General features: G+C 38.9%; 1 protein-coding gene across 3 annotated transcripts in view; it reads left to right on the top strand.

Moving 5' to 3' along the window:
• FAM168B (family with sequence similarity 168 member B) overlaps nt 1–20,057 on the top strand; it is a 35,766-nt gene extending 15,709 nt beyond the window's left edge. For 2 of the 3 annotated variants that reach the window (XM_038415900.2, XM_043492845.1), the window contains 5 exons: nt 721–804; nt 8,328–8,470; nt 10,607–10,784; nt 12,343–12,468; nt 14,950–15,090. In XM_038415900.2, coding sequence (XP_038271828.1) covers nt 721–804; nt 8,328–8,470; nt 10,607–10,784; nt 12,343–12,455 — 518 coding nt within the window. In that variant the 3' untranslated portion in view covers nt 12,456–12,468; nt 14,950–15,090. Of the gene's footprint in view, nt 1–720; nt 805–8,327; nt 8,471–10,606; nt 10,785–12,342; nt 12,469–14,949 lie in introns of all 3 variants that reach the window. The other variant, XM_043492846.1, reaches the window with a different exon arrangement.
• The last annotated feature ends 2,300 nt before the right edge of the window (nt 20,058–22,357 follow it).

Raw genomic sequence — 22,357 nt, 5'->3', positions numbered from 1 at the left:
TATTATTTAAATCAGTCCACCCTGATGATCTTTCACTATGTGCTGTTATCATCTTAGAACTTGGTTCCTGTCTTTCTTGACGTTGGTTCAGTCACGGTAATTGTGTAGATCAGTGTCAAGGGTTCAACACAGCATTTTGCCACTGTGGCAGAGTGAATCACAGATTGTAACTGCTGCGTGTCATTGTGGGTGGTTAAAACGATAGGAGTATAACTGACATCTAAAAGCAGAGACAAATCTAGGTTAAATAAAAACAAGATATTCTGGAGGGTTAAAGTTGGCTTTTACTGTCCAGTTTGGGAAACTGTGATCCAGGAAATGAGTCACTTACACTTGTATTTCTTCTCTTTTTACAGAGTGAAAAAAGGGCTCACTCTGAGTTCAGTAGTCTTATTGCATTTTAGTGTTTGATGTTGTTTTTGATTATTTAATACTAAAGCTTGCAATCTGACTGCAATTAGTAGTGAGCTGGCTAATTCAGGCTTTTGCTGAAAGTGTGTTCCAGGGACAGAAGGGGGTTGAGAAATGGGAACTATGGCTTACTATGCTTTTTAGCTTTTCTTCCCAATTAGTGGTCACATGAATTTCAAAACATTGCAACGTTTTGTTGTTCTTTGGTCAAAAAGTATCATGCACAACAAATTCTCTAAGAACAAGGCATATAGTCACACTGTGTTGCTTATGTAGAAAATAACCTGGAATTGTTCTCTTCTGTCATAGCTGGTTTCCCAATGGGCTATGCAGCAGCTGCCCCTGCCTATTCCCCCAACATGTACCCAGGAGCAAATCCTACCTTCCAAACAGGTATGCATAAAATACTTATTGCTTAGAAATACTCAAAAACTCTGTCTACATCAGAATCATTTAAAATTGGGGGTGAGGAGAAATGCATAAAGTTTTCTTTTACTTTGAAAATAGCATAAAATGGTGGTCTTCCAAACTAACCGGTGACTTCAGTTTTTGCATCTGGGGATGTTTACACAGTGTCCACATGCAGTCCCCTGTTATAGATAAGGGAGGACTTTAACTTGTTTTTGGGGAGGTTTGAGTTATTCAGTTGCCAGTGACAAGTATTAGGTAATTAAAATCCTTACAAAAATTTTTGATTACCTCTTTCCCTAGTCCCTTCTGACCTGACCCTCTGGATATTTCCCTTTATTTCCATGTCCCTCAGTAAGTCTCTTCCCTTCCTCTTTCAGAAAGGTGTCTGGAATATACCCTTTTATCACCTCCTCTGATCTTTCACCTCCTAAATTCTACGTGCCCCTTCCTACCACAGGATCGTTGTGCCTGTCATGCTCCTGCATACGGTGATTGTCCAACAATTCTAGGAGCAGGGTGAAACAGCTATGATTCTGGACAGTTTTACTATTGTGTTCCTACTGGGTTGTGGGGAAAGAGCTGTGTTTAGGAACAGTGCTCTCATACTGCTCTGCTAAGGGGCAGGCAGGAGGAGGGATTTGGGGAGAAAAGAAGAAATGCACAGGGGCCAACAAACAGAAGTGAGAGAATCTCTGGAAGAATCCCTCAATGTGATGAGCATACTATTACTATTGGAATGAATGAGAAACTGATAGTAGCTGTTAAATTAATCTCTAATCATAACAGAAGGATACACTCGGAAAGGGAACCTTAGACTCTTTTTGAAAAGGGATATTGCATACAGATAAGAAATTGTTTACTGTCCTTTGTAAAATATTATGGCTTGCATAAATCTACATTAGCAATGAAAGGAAGAAGGATAGTGGAGAAAAAGTAGTCTGTTTATTCGTTTGCATATTGCTATACAACTTATCTAGAAAAATGTAGGATTTATCGATAGATGTGTAAAGCATACCAAAGATGACTTGGGGGTGAGGGGGAAGAGAAGGGGAGGGCAGCAATGAAAAATTAATTGGGAGGATTGAAGGAGAGGAATTTGTATGAAGAGCCTAATTCATAAATGGGCCATGTAAGAAACCACTGGTGTCGGAGCCTGCCATCGCTGGGGTCTTCATTTCCAGTGCCCCCTGCTGATAATTTCTTCGGCTATGCAATGGCCTGTCTGGCTACCTCTTCCATAGCGTTGTTCTCCAGCTAGGTCACCTCTTTCAAGTTGTGTCCCCTTCTGGAGTAACAAAAGTGCAACCAAAGAATCCACATCAACAACAGGGATTCTTCTGTCTCTCTCAGGCTACATTGAAGTTCCCTCTCTTCACCTGTCTTCTTGGGGACTGCAGAGTTCCTTCTTTGCTCCTTTAGCTGAGTACTGCCACCCATGGGTTTTTTTTCTCCCTGGAGGCTCTTCTTCCAAGCAAGTTTCCTCACTGCCTTTCCTCCCCAAGGACTCCAGCAGTTTTCCCAAGGACCTCTCTGCTTCTTACAGGCCCTATTCCACAGCCTCCCAGAGGAACCTAATTGCTCCCTGTCTCTCCAGCCTGCCTTCATCAGGCACTTTCCAGACAGAGGAAACTCTTCCCTCAGTGAGTTCTCTTCCCTCTTTATGTAGTTCTCCCTGACCTTTTCATAGGTGAGATCATTTGTTAGTAATTGAGTCACCAGATGAGGATAAGATGAAAATTAAATGCTATGTCACAAGCCAAGCTGAGCCTAACTCCTCTTAAAGGGCCAGTCAGCCTGGACAGGTCAACACAGTGTGGTTCCACAATAATTTTTTTCAGGCAATGCAAGCTAATCTTGCATACTAATCTTAATTTAAGTCTTAAGTTTACCTTAAAAAAATTAAGTGATGCCTGACATTCTGCAAACTGCTGCTCTAGGAAGTAGACAGTAGATGTTAGGTCTGGCTCTGGGAAGCTTGTCATTTGTACTATTCATGACTCTCATTACATAAAGTATGGTTGTAGTTACTCCTGTAGTTCAATATTCAGTAATACCATTCTGATTTTACCAAGTTTTTGTCTGTGCACCTTCAAGCGCCCCTCCACTTGAATCCGTTATGGGCCAGAATTTCAGAAGTAGTCATGTACTTCTCCAAAATTGGCCTTGAATGTCTAGTTATAATTTGTGGAAAACAATATGTGGTACCTAGGAATATAATTTGGTCCTTCTACTCTTCATACTAACAAACTTGTAGTTTTTACAAGGAAGTTCTAAAGTATTATTCTATTAGCTTCCAGGGACAGCTCTGACAAATAGAATGCAGTCATAGTCTTACAACTGAGGGTAATTACCAACTCACAAGACTTGGACAAGTGACTTTAAATTTAGGGGGTACCTTATTTCTCACAGGGCAAACAGAGCTATTCTCAGACTTTGTGACAAGTCAGTAAGTACTTACATAGTTAATGCCTCGAAACATGGTGTTTATTTGCAGGGCTATGAGTTTTAATGACTCATCAACTTGTCTCTCACTTATTGCATAGAAGAGAATGGCAGCATGTGCTAGGGCAGAGAGTAAGTAATCTAAACTGTGCACAGGTTCTATATTTATAATATTACTGTACATGGAACTGGACAGTGGTTTCTTTGGCACATCTCGGGTCCCTTCCCTGAATTACTGTCTAAAGGCACAGCAGGTAAAGTACTGGTTTCTGCTTGCCTTTGTCAGTTGGATCTTGAATTTGAGGCAGGGTAGCTTATAAGCATAACTTTTTTTCTTTAAAAAAGCTCAGAATCCCACCAGACTACCTTATTTCTTGTCTGCAATGAAACCAAGGCCTCTAAGCCTCCGGTGTATTGAGGTGATGAATTGGTCATACTGAACTCCAGCTTATCAAATAGGGCACTGTGTCTCTGGAAACACAGAATCCAGGAGGTGCAGAGAGGTACAGCAGCCCTCTGATACATCAGTGCCAAAGTCCTTAACTCTAGACTGCTGGTTTCTGTTCACAGCTGCCATCTCCCCAGGCAGAGGTAGCATTTGGCATGGGAATAGAGGACCCTCGATGAACATATCTATCAACATGCATTGTCGTTAAGTCCCCCATGCCTAAGATTGCCTCAATGATAACTCTACGCCTTGTATGTACAAGGCAGGAGACAGGGTGTTATTTGATTTAAATCAGTAGTCAGGAAGACTCGATTTAATCATGGATTTCTACATAAGTGCGTTCTTGTTGGTTGTTATAACCTTAATACATATTCTTCACAATTCAGAGATAGATGTAGGTTTCATTTTTAGAAGGTACACATTATGCATTTTTAAAGTGATTTATTTTTGAAAACTTTTCAGATTAGTTTTACAACTATATCAGAAAACGAATGATTGGTTATTTCATTTACCAAAGGTAATTGAAGCAGATATTTATGAAGTCATTTGGAGGTGAACTATCTCCAGTTCAACAGCTTAATCATTAATTTTGGAGGATTTTCTTGCCATGCTGTATTAGGAGGAGAACATCACCAGACAGACATTTAAATTGTTTTATTTAACTAAAACAACATTATGTATTCTGGATTTTTTTTCTTCAACAGCTAACATATATTTTAACAAAACAAGCATACGAATTTTTGAATTCAGTTGAACATTCAAGTTTTTTAAAATCAGGTTTGTTTTTGTTAAAATTGTTTTTAATTAAAATAAATGAAATTATTTAACTTTTTTAAAAATATGACTGTCAGCCAGGTCAACATGAGAAACTTAAAAATATTGGCTCTGCAGCTAACTCAGTCATCTTCACCTTCATTTTCCTGTTTGTTCAGAATCTGGAAAAGAAAAACAAGTTTTCCTGCTTTTTCAGGTCCCAAACAATTTCTCAATTTGGAATGAATTAGTCCAAAGGAAGAAAATATTCTTTCTATACTGGCAGAAGAAGCTACTGCTGTTAAAAGTGAGATTATCACTTCAACAATCTCTGGATACAAGTTCTTAAGTGACTTCCACCAGTTCACTGGTGTGACTTTCTTTAAAACATCATCAGCAAACCTATATTTCTTGAATGGTTCTTATTCCCAAACTGGGTCTCTTTTATGGCCTGTTGCCATTATAGTTTTCCCTTCTAGTGAGAGAATGGTATGGTAGATCTCAAATCAATGAAGACTACACTGAGAGAGACTTCAAGACTTCTGAAATATGCTGCTCAAACAGTTTCTCTCTTGTTTCTACTGTCTGTCCCTCCCTTCTCACACTTATCTCCAGACTTCTTCTTGTCCAGATCTATTCCACCCCCAACAATCTTATATTCATTGAACTTTTTGAAACTTTGCACTTTTAGAGAGAAGGGTTTGACTCTGTGTCCACACATTTGCAGAGGGACAGTAGAGTTGAGGTCTGTTATTTCTCACCTCTATATATTGTTTGTTTAAAAACATTTTTGCTGTTAATAAGCGTGTTATCGCTGGAGACAAAAATCCACAGTTTGAGAATTGCAAAACTAAGCATCTCTGATGGTATCTTCTAGCTTGAGCACTGAGTTCCATGGGGTAGATAGAAAGATTAACCTAAATAATCTATACAGAAGCCCCTGAAACCCCATAAGATTGGGTCCCTAATCCATGAACTATTGGAACTCATTTACAAAACTTTGCTTAAACATTACATGAATATATTGTCTCATGCTGGAGAGTTAGAATTTATAATTTCTATTCCATGGTGAGATATCTTTGAGCTATAATGTATCTTAATTAAAACTACCTTTAGATTGCTTTTTCAGGGGAAAAAACCTTTTTATCAAAAAATTCCGATTTAAATAAAAAAATCCGATTGATTATTTATTGTTTTTAAATCATTGATTTTTATCCACCCTGGCAGGAGGCCTGTCATTCATGCCCTGGTCAAAACTCTTATCACTTTGCTGAGAAATACCTATGCCTTGGAGTGTTAAGGACGATGGAGATAACTTAAGAGCCCTCTGTTGTTTAGTTTTAATATCCAAGTCCTGTTGCAACTCCTTATAGTGGCTCCAGTGACGACTGCTGCTTTGTAGGCTTCTTAGCTTCTCCTTGAAAGCAAGGAGAAGAAGCCAGAAGCACCATGTGGGTACACGGATGACTGGAATTGGTTCTGTGAACTGCTAGTTCTCTGCAGACAGTGGTTTAAGAGCCATTGTGTATGTAGATTTGGGCTCTGGATAGTCACACGCAATCGGGCATAATTATCCTATATAAAAATAGATAGCATATGATGTACTTACCAAATTAAGGTCTTGATTAATTTTTATCCACAGCTCTTCAGTTTGTTCTCATTTAATATTTGGCCGTTTGTCTTTCTGACATGCGTTATTGAATGAGTGGAACTTGCAACATGTTTATTAAAGTAGAACTTGTTCTACGTTTGATTAAGGAAATATTTTTCACTTTTGTAGGGAATGATTAAAACTGGATATAAGTACCCCTTTGTTCACCATCCTCAAGCATACCAATTTTACTCAATGCTAACAACATGAGTTTCTTAACTGCTGAATGGGGAAACCTAGAGCTCTTCTTTCAGAAGTAATAGTCAGCTATTATTTTTGGTTACTTTTTAAAAATTATTTTAAAAATTTTAAAATATTAAGTCCAGATTTTTCTACTTAAGACACACAGCTTCATTAGGCTCTTGGTATTAGCCAGAAATTCCTGTTTAAAAAAAACAACTAACTTTCCCCAGGAGGATGACAGTCACCGATCCCTTGCGAGTCAGTACATTAACACTTAATATCTTCTCTATTTGAAGCAAATACTTAAACTGCACAAAACTTATACAGAAACTCAAGTTTTAAGTAGCTGCACAACTATAACCAATGGACTTCTAACGTCTAAGGCAAGATGGACCAGTCACTGGATTCTGTTTTTGGTACCCACTGGTGGCTCTCTTAGAGTTAACACAGAGCACTTTGCATCAGCTCCATGGAGCCATACCACATTAGGCAAGGCCAGAAAGTGTCCTTACTGGGAATACCAATTCTATAGTTCAGCATGAGGGACTTGTGTGTGCGACTTGAAGCCTTGGTCTCCTCCTTCTCCCCTCAGAGCAGTCAGTCCAGGGCTGTTCATAGTATGGCCCCACCTTCCATTGGCAGAGGTATGCACTGCTGACAGAGGGTGTTCATATTCTAGCTTCTGCCAATTAAGGCTCACGGTCAGCAGTTATGTTGCTGCTTCTCACTGTTCTTCTATATGCCCTGTCAGACATTGTCTCCATTATCCTAAGTCTCCATACCCACTGAGTAGACCCAAGGAACTTATGCCTTTCAGGTGTTCGGAGTCTGAGCCAAGAGCATATGCCTCAGTCACTGCATATCTGGGTAATAACTGCATAGCTCCTAACATGCCTGAGAGGGAGGCTCACTTCTATGGACCTCACGAGATGTGTAAAAGCATTCTGGTGGCATCAAGCCTTTTATCAATCTATTTTAAAAAAATTCGTAGGAGATCATTAGGAGCTTGTCTGCACACAAATTATATAAAGGTGTTTATTATTGAATACCAATAAAATGTAAGTACACAAGTGCCATTTTTAAAATGGCATTTAAGCTCTTAAGTGACTTAGGTGCTTATGTTATTTGTATCTTTCTTTAACATTTAACCACTGAAGTCCAAATTTTAAAAATTTAGTTTAGGCATCTAAGTCTGAAAATGTTGGCCTTTGCTGTTAAGTGGCAAGGAAATATCATTAAAAGTAACTTAAAAATGGAAGATGCAAGCGGGAGGTGTCACTGTACCCCTCCAAAATGTTTGAGAAGCCCTTCTAACCATTTAAAATAGTTCTAACCTGTAGAGTAGGGTAGTTCTGCCATTGCATAGTTTTCTGCTGAGATTTCTTCTTTGCAAAGAGATCATTGATTGTAATGATTATTGGTGTGTGCTGGGAACTTGGTTAGCATTTAATGCATTCCAAGCCATTTTGATCAAAATAGACGTACCCATTATGGTGGAGCTAAACTTCTCATCAGTGTCGTAACAAATGTGAGTTTACAGCATGAAGTAGACTTGAAAGAGATCCTAGTTAAGACATGTTTTCTAGATGCCAAAAGCCAAATGTGTTGTACTGCCTCCTTCCTCTCCTCAACATCAGAGCGTGGCCACGTTTGGCATTACTTTTCCATTCTGCCACCTTCCTTATGTTCATTGGCGCACTTGACTCAGTCCAGGAGGGTCTTTGGATTCTTCATAGTCTGAAGGAAAGCAGTTTACTTATGTCCATTAGTTAATTGGAACGAGTTATGTGAATTAGTTGATCGACAGGCAGTCAGGTATTACTGACTATATTTGTCCCTATGTGACTAATGCCTTTTAAGAATTTGTGCATAGGTATTGATGATAAAATATCATACTGAATAAGATAAATGTGAAACACGAGGGTTAAGAATAATGAATTCAATTATATTAGTCTCAAACTTTAGTACACAGTACTCTGTTCATTGTCTTGCCTAGGGTGCTTTAAAGCAGACTTGCCTTTTTTTCAGGTTATACACCAGGAACACCATATAAAGTATCCTGTTCACCCACCAGTGGTGCAGTGCCACCTTATTCTTCATCACCCAATCCCTACCAGACAGCTGTGTATCCGGTTCGAAGTGCCTATCCACAGCAGAATCCATATGCACAGGTAAAAAGTAAAGCTCAACTGTTTTGTGCCAGTTCAAATAGTAGCTTGCTTTTAGCATGCATTGTAAACTTTTAAACTCTAAATGTTTTGTTTCATGAAATAAAGATGACCGCGTATTTCTACCTGTTTTGAGGGTTTGTTACCAAAGTGCTTCGTGTATATAAGAAAAACTTAATTCCCTGTCCAGCATGTATATTTATTTTGTGCACAGTGATGGGCTTCTCCCTTGTAATTCTTTTGCTCTACTCTGCGCTGATTAGGCCTCAACTGGAGTATTCTGTCCAGTTGTGGGTGCAACATTTCATGAAAGATGTGGACAAATTGGAGAAAGTCCAGAGAAGAGCAATGAAAATTATTAAAGGTCTAGAAAACATGACCTGTGAGGGAAGATTGAGGAGTGGGGCCGGGGGAAGGGTTTGTTTAGTGTGGAGAAGAAAAGACTCGGAGGGAGGGGACATAAGTTTGCAAATACACAAAAGGTGTTCAGAAGGAGGAGGCAGAAAAATTATTCTCTAACTTCTGAGAATAGGACAAGAAGCAATGGGCTTAAATTGCAGCAAGGGCAGTTTAGGTGAGACATAAGGAAAAACTTCCTAACTGTTTGGGCAGTTAGGCACCAGAATAAATTGCCCAGGAAGGTTGTGGAATCTCCATTATTGGAGATTTTTAAGAGCAGTTTAGACAAACACCTGTCGGGGTGGTCTAGATAATACTTAGTCCTGCAATGAGTCCATGGGACTGGACTAGATGATCTCTTGAGGTCCCTTCCAGTTCTATGATCCTATATTAGTACACTAAAGTCAAGAGTTTAAAAAACGGGTGCCTAAAATTAGGCTTCTGAGTCCAGATTTAGACATCTGAGTACATAGCATTATTTTTCAAAAGTGTTGAGGGACTCATTAAAGTCCATGTGAGCTTGTGTTCAGCACATTTGAAAATGTTAGCTTTAGTTATCTAAATAGGTCACCTAATTTTGAAAAGTGTTTAAGCCACATTATGCAAGTTAGAAACATGAAAATCAAAAGTTGGAAACTTGAAAATCAGTGAGACTTAAGAGTCTAAGTGCCTAAGTCACTTGTAAAAATAGCAGGTTAGCTTCCAAATCTCTTCAGGTAAAATTGCAAAAGTGCCTATGTCTAGACTTGGAAAATAAATTTTGGGCACTCCTTTTCTTAAGTTCTTAACCCCTCCTTCAAAGTGCTGCTATAAGAGGATTGTGGCAGCTGCTGTTGCTCCTTTATGCAGGAATAGCAGGATCACACTGATGCTGTATTGGTCAGTTTCACTCCACTTCTCCTACTGTGCAATGGTGAAAACAGGAACAGAAGCATGATTGTTCAGTGTTGTGGGATAGAGACAGCTTTTCCTGACCTTCCAAAGAGTGATGGTTCCATACAGAGTACTTCCCCCAGGACCCAGCTGAAGCAGCATAATGAAACTGATGATAGCATCGGTTTCAGTCTTCTGCATCACTAGACAAGTATCTAGGATACAGTGGCATAAGTGTGATGCTATGGAGAGGTTAGAAGTAGAAGCAAGGAGGAAAGAGCTGGGGCAGGGCTAGATAAAACTGACTAGGAAAAGTGAGCTGCCCTTAGGAGTCAGGGTATAGCATGTTGTAATATTTACGTAAACGTGCTTGCAGGGCCTTGGCAGTACTCTGAAGTGGTCTACTTGGGCCCTTCGGGAAGAAAGCTGCTTCATGTTGCACTCTAGTAACCTTTTAGGGCTTCTGATTCTGGAAGAAGACACACCCAATCCTCAGCCAGGTGGTTTATTGCCTTTAGGGAGAGCAACCTTGAAGGATCCCCAGGGCATGAGAGGGGAGGGGACAAACGCACAAAATCCAGATGCAGAGGAAGAGACAAAACAGCTTAATTCTAGAGAGAGGTTGTATTTTGGTGTTTTGGCTGCCAACCAGTAGTTAGTTGCTGAAAAACCCTCTTTTTCAACCCTGAAGTTTTAGTTTCTCTGTTTGAGTGTTTAAGTATTCTGTCTCCAGTCCCTGATCTACATCAGACTCCTATTCCTTGAATAACACATTGCTGCCGTGAACATCTCAAAGGTTGAATTATTGCTTTCAGTACATGTGATAGTGAAAATATACTTAGGTTTACTTATTTTCTTTTCCAACAGCAAGGCACTTACTACACGCAGCCTTTATATGCAGCACCACCCCACGTAATCCATCACACCACAGTTGTGCAGCCTAATGGCATGCCAGCAACTATGTATCCTGCTCCAATTCCACCACCAAGAGGAAATGGTGTGACTATGGGAATGGTGGCTGGGACCACTATGGCAATGTCAGCAGGTAGATTGATTTATATTGCTTACGCTTTTTGATGAAGTATAGTTTCAGTTTGTGGTCCATTTCGTACAGTATGGATGCATTACATGTTAAGGCCTTACCAGAAATGTACTGCAGTTATAGGTTTCCCACAACCACTAATTTTGTTTGAGAGATGTTTGTGTGCTTGTATATAAATTTTAAGCCATTCTAACTACAAAATCCTAGTACTCTGGATCAGGCCAAGTAAGCAGCATAGAAACATTGAAACCAAGGAAATCTGACGTGGCATTCTAACTGCAGCACTGCCCAAGAGATCATCAAGAGGGGCTTTTGTTCCTCTAGTCACTTGGGGTTTGGGAATTAAAGAGTACAGTTCTCTTTCCCAGTGCTAAGTAAACTCTCCATTCTAGTTAATCAGATAGAGAATCATTGGTCAGAACTGCCAAGTACACCCAAGCTGCACTTCCAGAGGGAAGGTTTTAGGGCCTGGACATAATGCAAGTACATCTGTGGTCAGCACATTTGACTGTCAGTTACTGGTGCCCATATGCTAACATGTTTTTTTAGTGTTATCAGAACAACATCGTTTTATAACTAAGACCTAGGTTGTAACATTGTTCCCTAAAACTGTTACAAAACACGCAGTCCTGGCTACATTAACCCTAAACTTTGTTAGAACTTGAGCGACTTTGTCAATCTGAAGAAATTGGTGTCTTTGATGAAATGTCTCAGAAACAAGTCTGTTTCTAGTCCAGAATTATATACTTGGGGTGCTTCTCCCCAGAATTTTGAGTGACGCTGTTGTTTAAGCATCAACAGTGTAAGAGTTCTATTTTTCCCCACACCACTGCTGCTCTACGATATCTTCCAAGTTTTCAGATGGGCAAACCAAGGTGAACTAATGATTGTTACATGGTAGTCTTCTGGATTACTCAACTACAGATTTCAGCTTTCTAACCTCGGGTATCCCACAGCCCTGGTGGGGATATTTTTTCAGGACCAGCACCGTGGGCTCTCTTCATTACCTTTGTGTTTTCCCCAGTTTTCTTTTTTGAGTGTGGGGTAACCAGCAGCAACTAAACATTAGTAATTTGAACGTGAAGTGCTGTAGAAGGAAACAGTTCGGATTCCGAGGTCCCAGTCTGTTGCCTTCTATAGTCTCTCCATCTATAAAACCCATTTGCACAGACAGGAACTAAATTATACTTACCCTAGTCAATTTCCTTTTGCATCAGGTGTTCCTACAGCACACACAGCCTGCTGTGAGGAAGAGTATTTTTTTGGTGTATAATGTGTGCTTATGATTTGGAGTTGCTGCTAAGTAGTTATTCGCTATTTGAAAAGTATCTAAATGTGCATTGGAGAGAATATCAAAGTGCTCTTGTTGCATAAACATTTGAAGGAAGGTAGACGGAATTGAAAATGCTAAGATAGAGATTCACAAGTTTCACATTGGTATATGTCAAAAGATGTACAAGTTCTGATTAATATGATTTTGGTTTTCAGTTGACCATTTAATAAGTGATGAAAGGCATATTTGTGAAAAATATTTAATATAAAAATGTTTTGTTTCTCTTAGGTACTTTGTTGACAACTCATTCCCCAACTCCAGTAGCCCCTCATCCAGTTACTATGCCCACATATCGGGCTCCAGGAACACCAACCTATAGCTATGTGCCCCCACAGTGGTGATTATTCTGGCAGCGTAAGTTACCGGTGCCTACAGTTGAAACAGTGGCCTGTATATAAATGTCAGTTCATTTTGATTAAGTTGTGTAGGAGGAAGGATTTTTTTAAACACAGTGTGTCTGTCTTCTGCTGAGACTTCCTTTTTCTGCATATTCATCTCATTGGTGCCTGTATATAGAATCCAAAATGATCTATTTCTCAAAATACAGCATTTTAATTTACATAGCTGTAGAAATGTTAGGTTTGATGAATCCCAGGCCCTGTTGGGTCCATGTGAAACAGAGGCTAGTTTGCTCAGTGATTTGGGTTTTGTGACAATTCCTGAATCCAACAACACTCTGATCCATGAGTGAAAAAAATATGTAAAACATGGAAGTTGGATCAGCTTAAATAAGGGGGCTATTTGGATCAGCATAAATAAAGGGGCACTTAATATTTCCTTCGTGATGAACATTTCCCAGAAAGAGAGGCTACTAACTAGTAAGCATAAGAAACTGATAATTCCTATCACATAAATTCAGGTGGGTTTAAATTTAAATTTGAGCTGTTTACAGTTTTCATGGAAAAATCATTACAGCCTGTAGCACAGTTTAAACTACACATGGAGAAAAAAAGACTTGTGAAATCTGCTCTAGATTTCTACTGATAAAACAATTAACTAATTTATGAAGCCAGCGTATTATACATCTTTTTTTTAGTTTTAATGGGAGAGTGCTGCTTAAAATTAACGTGGCTTATTGTTCTTACTCTTTTGGGGGCCTGATTCTGCTCACATTTCAACAGTGCAAATCAGGAGTAACTCCACTAGTGTAAATTACATGTTTATAAAACCAGTGTGAGAGCAGAATCAGGCTGGCTCCCTTCATTTATTGCTCTGTTAAATGTTTACAACAAGTTAAGACAAAATCTAACTGTCCCCTATTTTCGGTGCCCATTTCTATGATTGGAAGTCAGGAGCTCGCTGATATATTCTGATTCTGCCATGGGCTCAATGTGTGCCCTTTGAATAAGGCATTTAATATCTGTTCCTCAGTTCTCAGATCTGTAAAAAGAAGCTACCGCTACTGCTACCCCTTCAGTGGTATTGGCTTAAATATCTGAAGTGTTTTGCACTAATAGCACGTTTCAGCTAAGAATGCTATATGTGTACATAAAGTGACAATGTGCTGTGACCACAAGAATTGTTAAGGATGATTAAGCTACGTATAACAATGTACACATTGTCCACCAATAACCTTTCAATATGCAGCTAGTGTGCGGGAATGATTCTGTAATCCTTGCTTGCACAAAGTTTCCAATGACATCAGGGAAACCTTGCTGGAGTGAACTATAGGATTGGGACCATTATAATAAACTCTCATCTAGCATTTTTCATCTGCAAATCTTGTTTTATGCTTTCCTTTGTCCTGTTCTTCTGAGGCAAAGAAGTAAAGTGACTTTTTTAGGGTCCCACAATAGATGATTGGTCAAGCAGGGACTAACACTTAGCTCTGCTGACCTATATATGTGGCTTTTGCATAAGTTGTGACTCCTGGCCAGCATCATAGCCACTGGACCATGTTGTCACCAGTATAATTTCTGCATTATCGCAGTGGAATGATTGTTAAACGTCACCAGTATAAGCTTATCTGAAGGGAGTGTCATTCGTATGAAACACAATGTGTGCACGGGTCTTTTTGTAAACATCTTATTACTAAAACTGATATATTTGGAATGAAGTAACTACGGATTTTCTTATGGTAATTTCTTCAGTTGCTCAGTGCTTTGTTAGCCTTTAATATATAGCAACTTTCTTCAAATGAGATGTGAAAGAAAAGTATTATGCTTTGACTTAAAACACTTCGGTGGTGGTATTAAAAACTACCTGCATTTGGAGCAGTTAGCCATTTTTATTTGGATTTTGGAAAATCTGGAATGTCTGTTCTCTTTTGCTTGTGAAGTCCGTGGAATGTCAGTGAGGGGTTTGCTTCCTAAAACCTAGTCCTTTTTTGTACCAAATCTGTGCCAGCAATCATGTTATAAGTAGCATTTGAGGCAGAATTTGGGCTATGAAATTTGTAGGAAAACCTCTTCACTGCCAAAGCTACAGAAAAATAACACCTCCGTGGATGTTGGGGGTGTGAGGGAAAACAAAGGGTCTTGCGTTCAGAATTGCTGCAGTGAAGTACGAAGTACTTGAGTGCGCTACAAATTCCTTAGTGGGAAAATTCAAAAGCTAACAATAAATATTTTTAAATCAAATACTTTGTCAGTGACCTTTTTTAAAAAAGTCTAGTCAACGTAAGATATTCTAGTAATAAAAACTGCTGTCCCTGATTCACCCCAGTTGGCGACTTAAAGGGCTGTGAGTGGATGGTGGGTTTACAGCATAACTGCTACAAAGTAGCATTAGGTTATAGTCTGTTTTAAATGCATTCCAGTGTAGAGTTTGCAACATTAAACTAGATTCTGGGATGTTACTTGAGTATCTATCTTGCCTCTTTCTCTCTGAATGTAGGTTTGAAGATGGGAGATATGCAATCAAGTAATTGAGGTTTAAAAGTTGGTGCTGAAGCCCTCATGCCTCCAACCAGGACTTTCTTTCTTCTGAATGCTTTCAACACTTTGCTAAACACTACTAATTCCAGATCACTGAAGATTTTTCCAGTGCGGCATATCTTACATCTTGGAACTCCAGCAGTTAGTCTTAAAGCAAATCCTGTTTTGTGGACTGTCTTGCAATTTTTTAGCTAATTATAATGATAAAAAAGGGAGTATAAACTTATTCTGATCCGTATCTAGTTGAATGCATGTTTAAAAAAAAAAAAAGGCAACAAAAAAACAAAGCTAGCTCATGCAGTGACTGATGCAAAAACCATATGGAAAATCCAAAGGAACCGAAAAGTATTTTACAACTTGTATCACTAATGCACTGTTGTAACATATGCAGGGTCTTAAAAGGTAGTATTGCAAAAGTGAATTTCTTTATAGAATACCATAATATACATTAGATAACTGCTTCAACCTTTTTGGGTTGCTGCAGTTGCGAGTTAAAAGGAGGGGAAAAATTATTTAAGTGATGTATTCCTTTTGAATTAAATTCAGCTAACACAAATTGGAGCGACTGGAAATAGTCTGAGCTGTAGAAATCCTGCACAGAATTAGCTTACCACATTTACCTTTTCATTTCTATTGTACGGATGCAGTGTTATCCGGACATTCTTAAGGATCAGAATGGAATGATAAATGAAGTTTTGTGTGGCCAGTTAATTAAAAATGTGAATAAAGCAGCCTTCCAAGCTGCCCACATCCTTAAGGCAAATCTGTGCCCCATATGAGGAGGTAACACCATATATGTATGTATAAAAATGAATTCTGACTCCTGAAAAAAATACATGGTGAGAGAATCAGGGTTTTTTTGGCTTCAGTCCAGGAAATCCATTCTGTTTTTTCCCTAAAGAATGTTCTAATCAGCTGAAAATGTATGTGCAGTTGACACAGCTTGCTTTTCTAATACTTAAGAAATGCTAGGGTTTTCCACAACCAACAGGAGGAGTTCAACTACATACTATCCTGAAGAAAATTTGGGAGCTTGTTAAGTGTATTAAAGGGGAACAAACCATTTTAACACAATTTCCTTTTAGCTTATTACATGCAATGTGGTTTATTGGTGCAGTATAGCAGGGCTGTCAGAATGTAGAGATTTCAGAAACTTTTTTTTTTAAGGAAAAACTAATTGATCATAGTAGGAGTCATTCATTGGTTACAAAATTGTTAATGTAATGGTTGGGTTTTCCTTTTTTTTTAACCTCAATTGCATTTGGAAAGCATGCAAATTAAGACTGACTGCAGATTAGTGTTTCATTGCAATGAGTCATTTCTGGTATTCTTGCTCGCAGCTTCAATTTTTAAAAAGTACCTCAAAGCAAATGCTGTGGGGATAAAGGGCTAGCCTTGGAACCCATTTGTATACCAAAATCATTATGGGAAAGATTTTAAATTTTTAAATTTGAATATTGCACAAAAAAATCAAGGTTTTTCTGAAACCTGCCTGATTTATGATTCCAGTAAGATGCAATTTTTTTCCACATACATTCTACCTGCAATAAAATATGCAGTAAATAGTTATAAAATGTTGTTCCCTTTTAAGAGTTTACATAAAGGTATGTCAGGCTGTAGTGTTTGTAGTCTAATTTCCATCCAAAAGTAATTTTTTTTTTTTTTTTTTTTTTTTAAGTTGTGTATCTACTTGGGCTTTGTGTTGGGGTGGTCTGCTCCTTCTATGGGTTTGGCAGCTACTTCAGGGTAGCATCAGTGCTGATTTAATGCTGCCATTCCCATACTCTAGCATGGTGGGAGGCGTATGCACCTGAATGCCCATAGAGGTTAGAGTCTTCAGTAACTATTTTTTACAATAAGCACTCTTCGTATTTTTTTACTTTCATGTTTTGTTTTATAAAGTTTAGGATTATTTTGCATGGATCACTGTAAACAGACTACCCCTTATTGCTAATGCCTATAACATAACTATGGTGTTAACTATAAGTACTTTAAAACTACTCGTGAGCACTTACTACAGCTTAAGGATTTCCATATATTTATATATGGAGCAGAGAATTACCCCAAACAAACCATTTGAATGTGTACTGCTTTGTTCAAGTCTGTTTTAACAATTCCATTTGTGTATAGGTTTGCAGCATTGACTTGTCAAGTGCTCTGGAAGCTGCAGTGAACATTAATACAGTTTAGCTAGTTTAGAGTGAGAGTTTCATTGTCTTTGTATGTTTTTAATAAAAATAGTTGAGGTGAGAAACAATGCTGTCTCGGGGAGAGAACAAGTTTTAAGCTTTGCTGTCTCCTGTCTTGTTTCCCAGTGATAACAAAGCTTTGAAACCCTAGGAGAGAACTTTCATGAATGCTGTGTTAGATAAATAGTCATGGAAAGAATATAAAGTCCTATATATTTGCTCTGACTTCAGATTCCTAAATGTTTCCTTGGAATTGTTGTCTCCTAATAGTACTATTCCATAACATTTAGGGTGTCTTGCTTGAGCACTTTTTTCTAAGTTGCATTATGGGATTCATCCACAAAGGGGAAATTGTACCTTAGAAAAGGTATTGCACCTTCCAGATGTGATATAAACTAATGGGAGGTTTGAGCTGTTCTCCAATAGTTTAAGGGAGTAACCAAAAGCACAGTGGTGGGGGAGGGGGCGGTGTGTATATAAACTATTGTAACGGCATTTTGTGGCAAATAGTGGAAAGAAATGGATATGAAACTGGGATAAAAATCATACATTACACAGTGGGGGTCTTATGAAACATTCTCTCCTGCATTTTCTATTACATTCCCTATTTAAAATCCTGTATAGCTTTACGTGCACAGACATAGACACAGTATGTGGCTGCATTGGAGATTTCAGGAAAATGAAAGGGCTCTAGTGCAGTAGAAACCAGTTCAAATCAAGCTTCTCTGAAACTTTTATGGCAGCTTTATTTTATAGAATAAAAAGAATACTACTTTACATGTATAATTGAAGACAGCTATTACAGCAATAATACAAGAGAAGTCCAACACACATTTTGGATCTAACTTCAAGTGTTGCATTTAAACAAAGTATTAAGGCTCAGGAGTTCCCTGTGTTGGTAACATCTGATTGTGTCTCTTAAATGTAGCAATGAAATCAAGTGATATTCTTGAAAATGGCTAAATAACGGGCATCAGAAGCTAGTAGCCCTAATCTGTAGTGTGGTCATTAACCAACCAATAGGAAAGAAATAGAACTTCATCATTTTAAATCTTGTTTATAAACTTATTTTAACCAATCATTTCCTGTTGAAGTTTTAGAAGACTTACAGAATTGCTGTTCTTGAAAGCTTTTTGAGTGTACTATCCAAGTTAAGGGCTTAGATGCAGCAATAGATGACAAAAGTTCATAATTTGGGATTCAGTTGAAGTCCTTCCTCCTACCACCTCACCCACTGAAAAGCCCCTTAAGTACCACCATGTCTTAGTGTTTTCTGACTTATAGTTCATGGTACAGATATGTATAGCAGAGTACTCCACATTGATTAGTCTTTACAGAGCAATCTAGCTTAATGTCTACAGAGGGAATAGGCCTCTTACAGTATCTGAGCCAAAAACATTTCAGAATTTTGACTCAGAATAGCTCCCCCAGTGCTTGGACGTAGTATTGGATACCATTAGTTTTGGCCTTAAACATGTTAATTTTGCCAGAATGGAGAAATGCAGCAATCTTGTGACACCATCATTAACTGTAGGTTTAAGAGCATATAAGAGAATAGAAAATACTTTGTATGTGAAACCCTCACTTACAGTCACAGAAACAGTGAGGTGATACTTCAGTTAAACTTCTGGGAAGAGAGGACAGATGTCCTGATTATTGTTTGCATAACTTGAAACTAACGAGAGAAAGAAGCTTGGGCCAGTATTTGTAGAAAAGACACACATTTTATGCCCATTCTTCTCCAGCAGGTGTCACTATAGGATAATTTACTATTTGTGGAGGTTTGAAACAATCCATTAATCCCCAGTTTAAAATGCATTCTGTTAACGGAAAACCTGTTAGAAAACATAAGGAAGAGTTAAACTTGTCCATGTATTTCTAATTAAGGAATCATTAAGCAGATAAATTTTACTTACTGTAAGCCATCTGTACACACAGTTGGGAGTGTTAATAAGGAAAACAGTGCAGGGAAACGGGATCATTTTTCACTAACACGCCTCATTCAGAATGTTCAGGCCTGTTTGAAGGTTTCCTCTTCTAAGCTAGTGAGGACTTTCCAGCAGCTGCTGTTTATCCTGTGTGTGTGTGTAGGGAGGAGATGAGAAGTGATGAGGCCACTAATGTTGAGGGGAGGAGGGGGCTGGCATGGAGGAGGAACAGTGCTTAGTTGGCAGAGAAAAACCTCTTCCCTTTTCTCTTGAATGTGACATTTGGAATTATCAGACTACCACAGCGTTGAGGGTCCACTTGTAATATCAAATATTCTGAAGAGTTTATAGCCTGAAGCTCCAACATCAAAAAAGTGAACGTGACTTTCCCAGGCCTCTTGTGCCTTTTAGGACTTAACAGGCAAACTGGGAAAGCTTCTTTAGCTGGCTGCTGTACAGACTTGTTTCAAGTAGAATGGATTTGTTAATGTTTTTTTTTATTGTAGTGCTATTATTGGCTGCCCTCATATCTACGATTTGAAAAAGGGGGGGGGGGGGAAGGTGAGTGCATGCAACAGAAGTACAAGAGGCCCCAGTAATAGTTCTCTATTTGTTACGAAATAGGCACAGGTTTCCTTTTTTATGACTTTTTTTAAAACTGTCTTACAGCAGTTATATTGGTACTTTTTTATGTTTAGGTAAATGTTGTCTTCCAGAATAAGTTTTAAAGCATCACTCACTTCTGCATTGAACTATTGCATCAACACACAAAGGAGTGGAGATTCCATTCTGAGCCAGTTCAATTATGTGTAAATTCATACTTTTTTATTTTTATGCAATCCAACGAGTAGATGAGCTCAGATTTAAATTCTTAAAAGCACGTTTATTGTAACAAGAATTGTTATGTATTAATACTTCCGTTTTCAATAAAGATTGACTTGTGTTGCTTATTATGGTCTCTTGCTGTCTTGTTGTTAAAAACGCTGGTCACATTTATTATTTAATTGCTGACAGCATAACAAATATAACATGTTAGAATAACTTCCTTATGAATTTGCAGGTTACTGAACTTAACTGATTAGCTGAATATTTTCTTCCCTTCCATCAGTTAGCTACACTTAAAACAAACTCTCTTGTGGTGGCTTAAATTAATAGAATCCCTGCTAGAGTTGTAGCTATCCGTTTGGGTCCAGAGTAATTTGGCTCTGTAGTCTGCCAAGGGCTACCCACAATTGCAGGTACTGCTCCCTAATTTCAGCCCTGGGTGTGCCTGGTGCCCAAAGGGGCCTGAGTGCAGAAGGGATAAATCTGCCCTGCCACCAACTAGTCGCCAGAAACAATGAAGCACTTCACTTTGCAGAGTGGGAATAAGCTGCCCCATCTGAGTGTATAGCAGGGATGGTGTAGCTCCATGTCGTCCCCTATGACATCTCTGCCTTATTGGTATGATTGAGTCCTTAGAGCATAAGGACAATGTGTAACTGTATAACTTAATGAAACGCACATGCATTTTCACAATGCCTTAGTGTTTGTCTTGTATCTGGGATTCAGTGATCTCTTAAAGGCAACAAGCCTTGAGTAGGAGGAAGTTTAGGATTAATTAGGTTATTCTTTTGGGCTTTCCACACAAGCAAATTCATGAGTAGGAGTGATGAAGACAGCTAGTCTAGTCCTTTTTTCCTTTAGAGGGCAGGTGGCTGTAAACATTCATCAGTTCATGGTCAGGAAGCAAGACAAAGAGTAAAACTTGCACATTATGACTTTGGGGTATAATGTTTCATACAAGAGGATCAGTATTTATTTTAGCAAAAAGAAAAGGAGTACTTGTGGCACCTTAAAGACTATTAGTCTCTAAGGTGCCACAAGCACTCCTTTTCTTTTTGCAAATACAGACTAACACGGCTGCTACTCTGAAACCTATTTATTTTAGGTTTCTGACCTGAAATAGTTTGGTAATACTCCATCAAAGCAATGTGCATTTGAAGAGAGACGGGAAGGTAGTATGACATCATGGAAATCTTACTGCAAGTGTAAGTTGTCTGGACTTGGAAATTGCATAGGGTTCCCTGTTCCATTATGTACTTCTGCAGTTATCAACCAGCCTAAATCCCCCATCTGTGGCTGGGCATTTAACTTCTTCTAGGATGTGTCTTGATGAGTTTATTACCTCCAGTTGATTGATTGATTGCCAATGGATAGGGTAAACTACAAATGTTTGGCTGGTTGTGGGGAGTGTCCAGACTAGTTTTCACAAACACACATTAACTGCATTGAGTTAGTTGTCAGTCAATTAACTTGAGGGAGGAAAAACTCGTGAAGACAAACCCTTCACAAAACTACCAGAACATGAATTGTACTTGGAGGTGGGGGGGTGATGTACAATTATGCTAATTCCCCTATCTCATATAATTAAACTAACAAACACTTTAGTGCAAAGGAGTCTTCTTCCTTCCCCCTCCCCCTGGGGTAATGGCCAGGGTAGGAAAATCCATTTTTTGGCCCAGGTTTAAATATATTAAGAGATAAAGAGCCTTCCACATTCTAGAAACATCTTTGTGCAGCTTGGACCACTCTGACAGGTGTTTGGCTTCCCCCTCTGTTCTCTCTTAGCAATATTTTCAAGGTAGGCCCCAGGGCAAGCCCAAGGAGTGCTCCTCCAGCCAACAAAAAGAAACCAATTTGCAATCAAAACAAAGGGGGGTGCCTTTCCCTGACCTCTGGGGAATTGTGGGGGGGGGAGGAAAGGTGTTGTCCTCTTGTTCTCGGGTGTCAGTCTTTCCCCTAAACAGGCAATCAGTTTGGTTGTTCCCCCCTTGGAGAGTAGCAGCCTCTCACCCTGGAGAAGCCCATCGCTCTGCAGCTATTATCCCTGCAGCAGCTTGTCATTCCTTCCCACACCAAAAGAGGGTTTCTTTTAAAGATTTCAGGCAGCCCTTAATTGGACTAAAGTCTCTCTAAGTGACCTGAGGTAACCTCTTCTGAGCTTATAGGGAAAAGGGCCTTTATTATTCTAGGGCTGACATACCTCTCAAAGAAAATGAAAGGAAGCAAAGGAAAAAGGCACTTGATTTGAACTGAAATGCCAGCCTTCTCCACCCAAAGAAGCACACTTTGAGAACCAATGGAAACAGCTGCTGGAGCCAATTCCTTATGGATTCATGGCATAGTGTAATTTAAAGAAATAAAGGTGACTATTTAGGACAAAATGCAAAAATAATAAAAATCACACTTTTGCATCTACCCAGCCTGA

The sequence above is a fragment of the Dermochelys coriacea genome, chromosome 9 (genome assembly GCF_009764565.3).
Source record: "Dermochelys coriacea isolate rDerCor1 chromosome 9, rDerCor1.pri.v4, whole genome shotgun sequence".
Taxonomy (NCBI): Eukaryota; Metazoa; Chordata; order Testudines; family Dermochelyidae; genus Dermochelys; species Dermochelys coriacea.
Note: the sequence above shows the minus strand (reverse complement) of the source record. Positions and strands in the feature narration are given on the sequence as shown.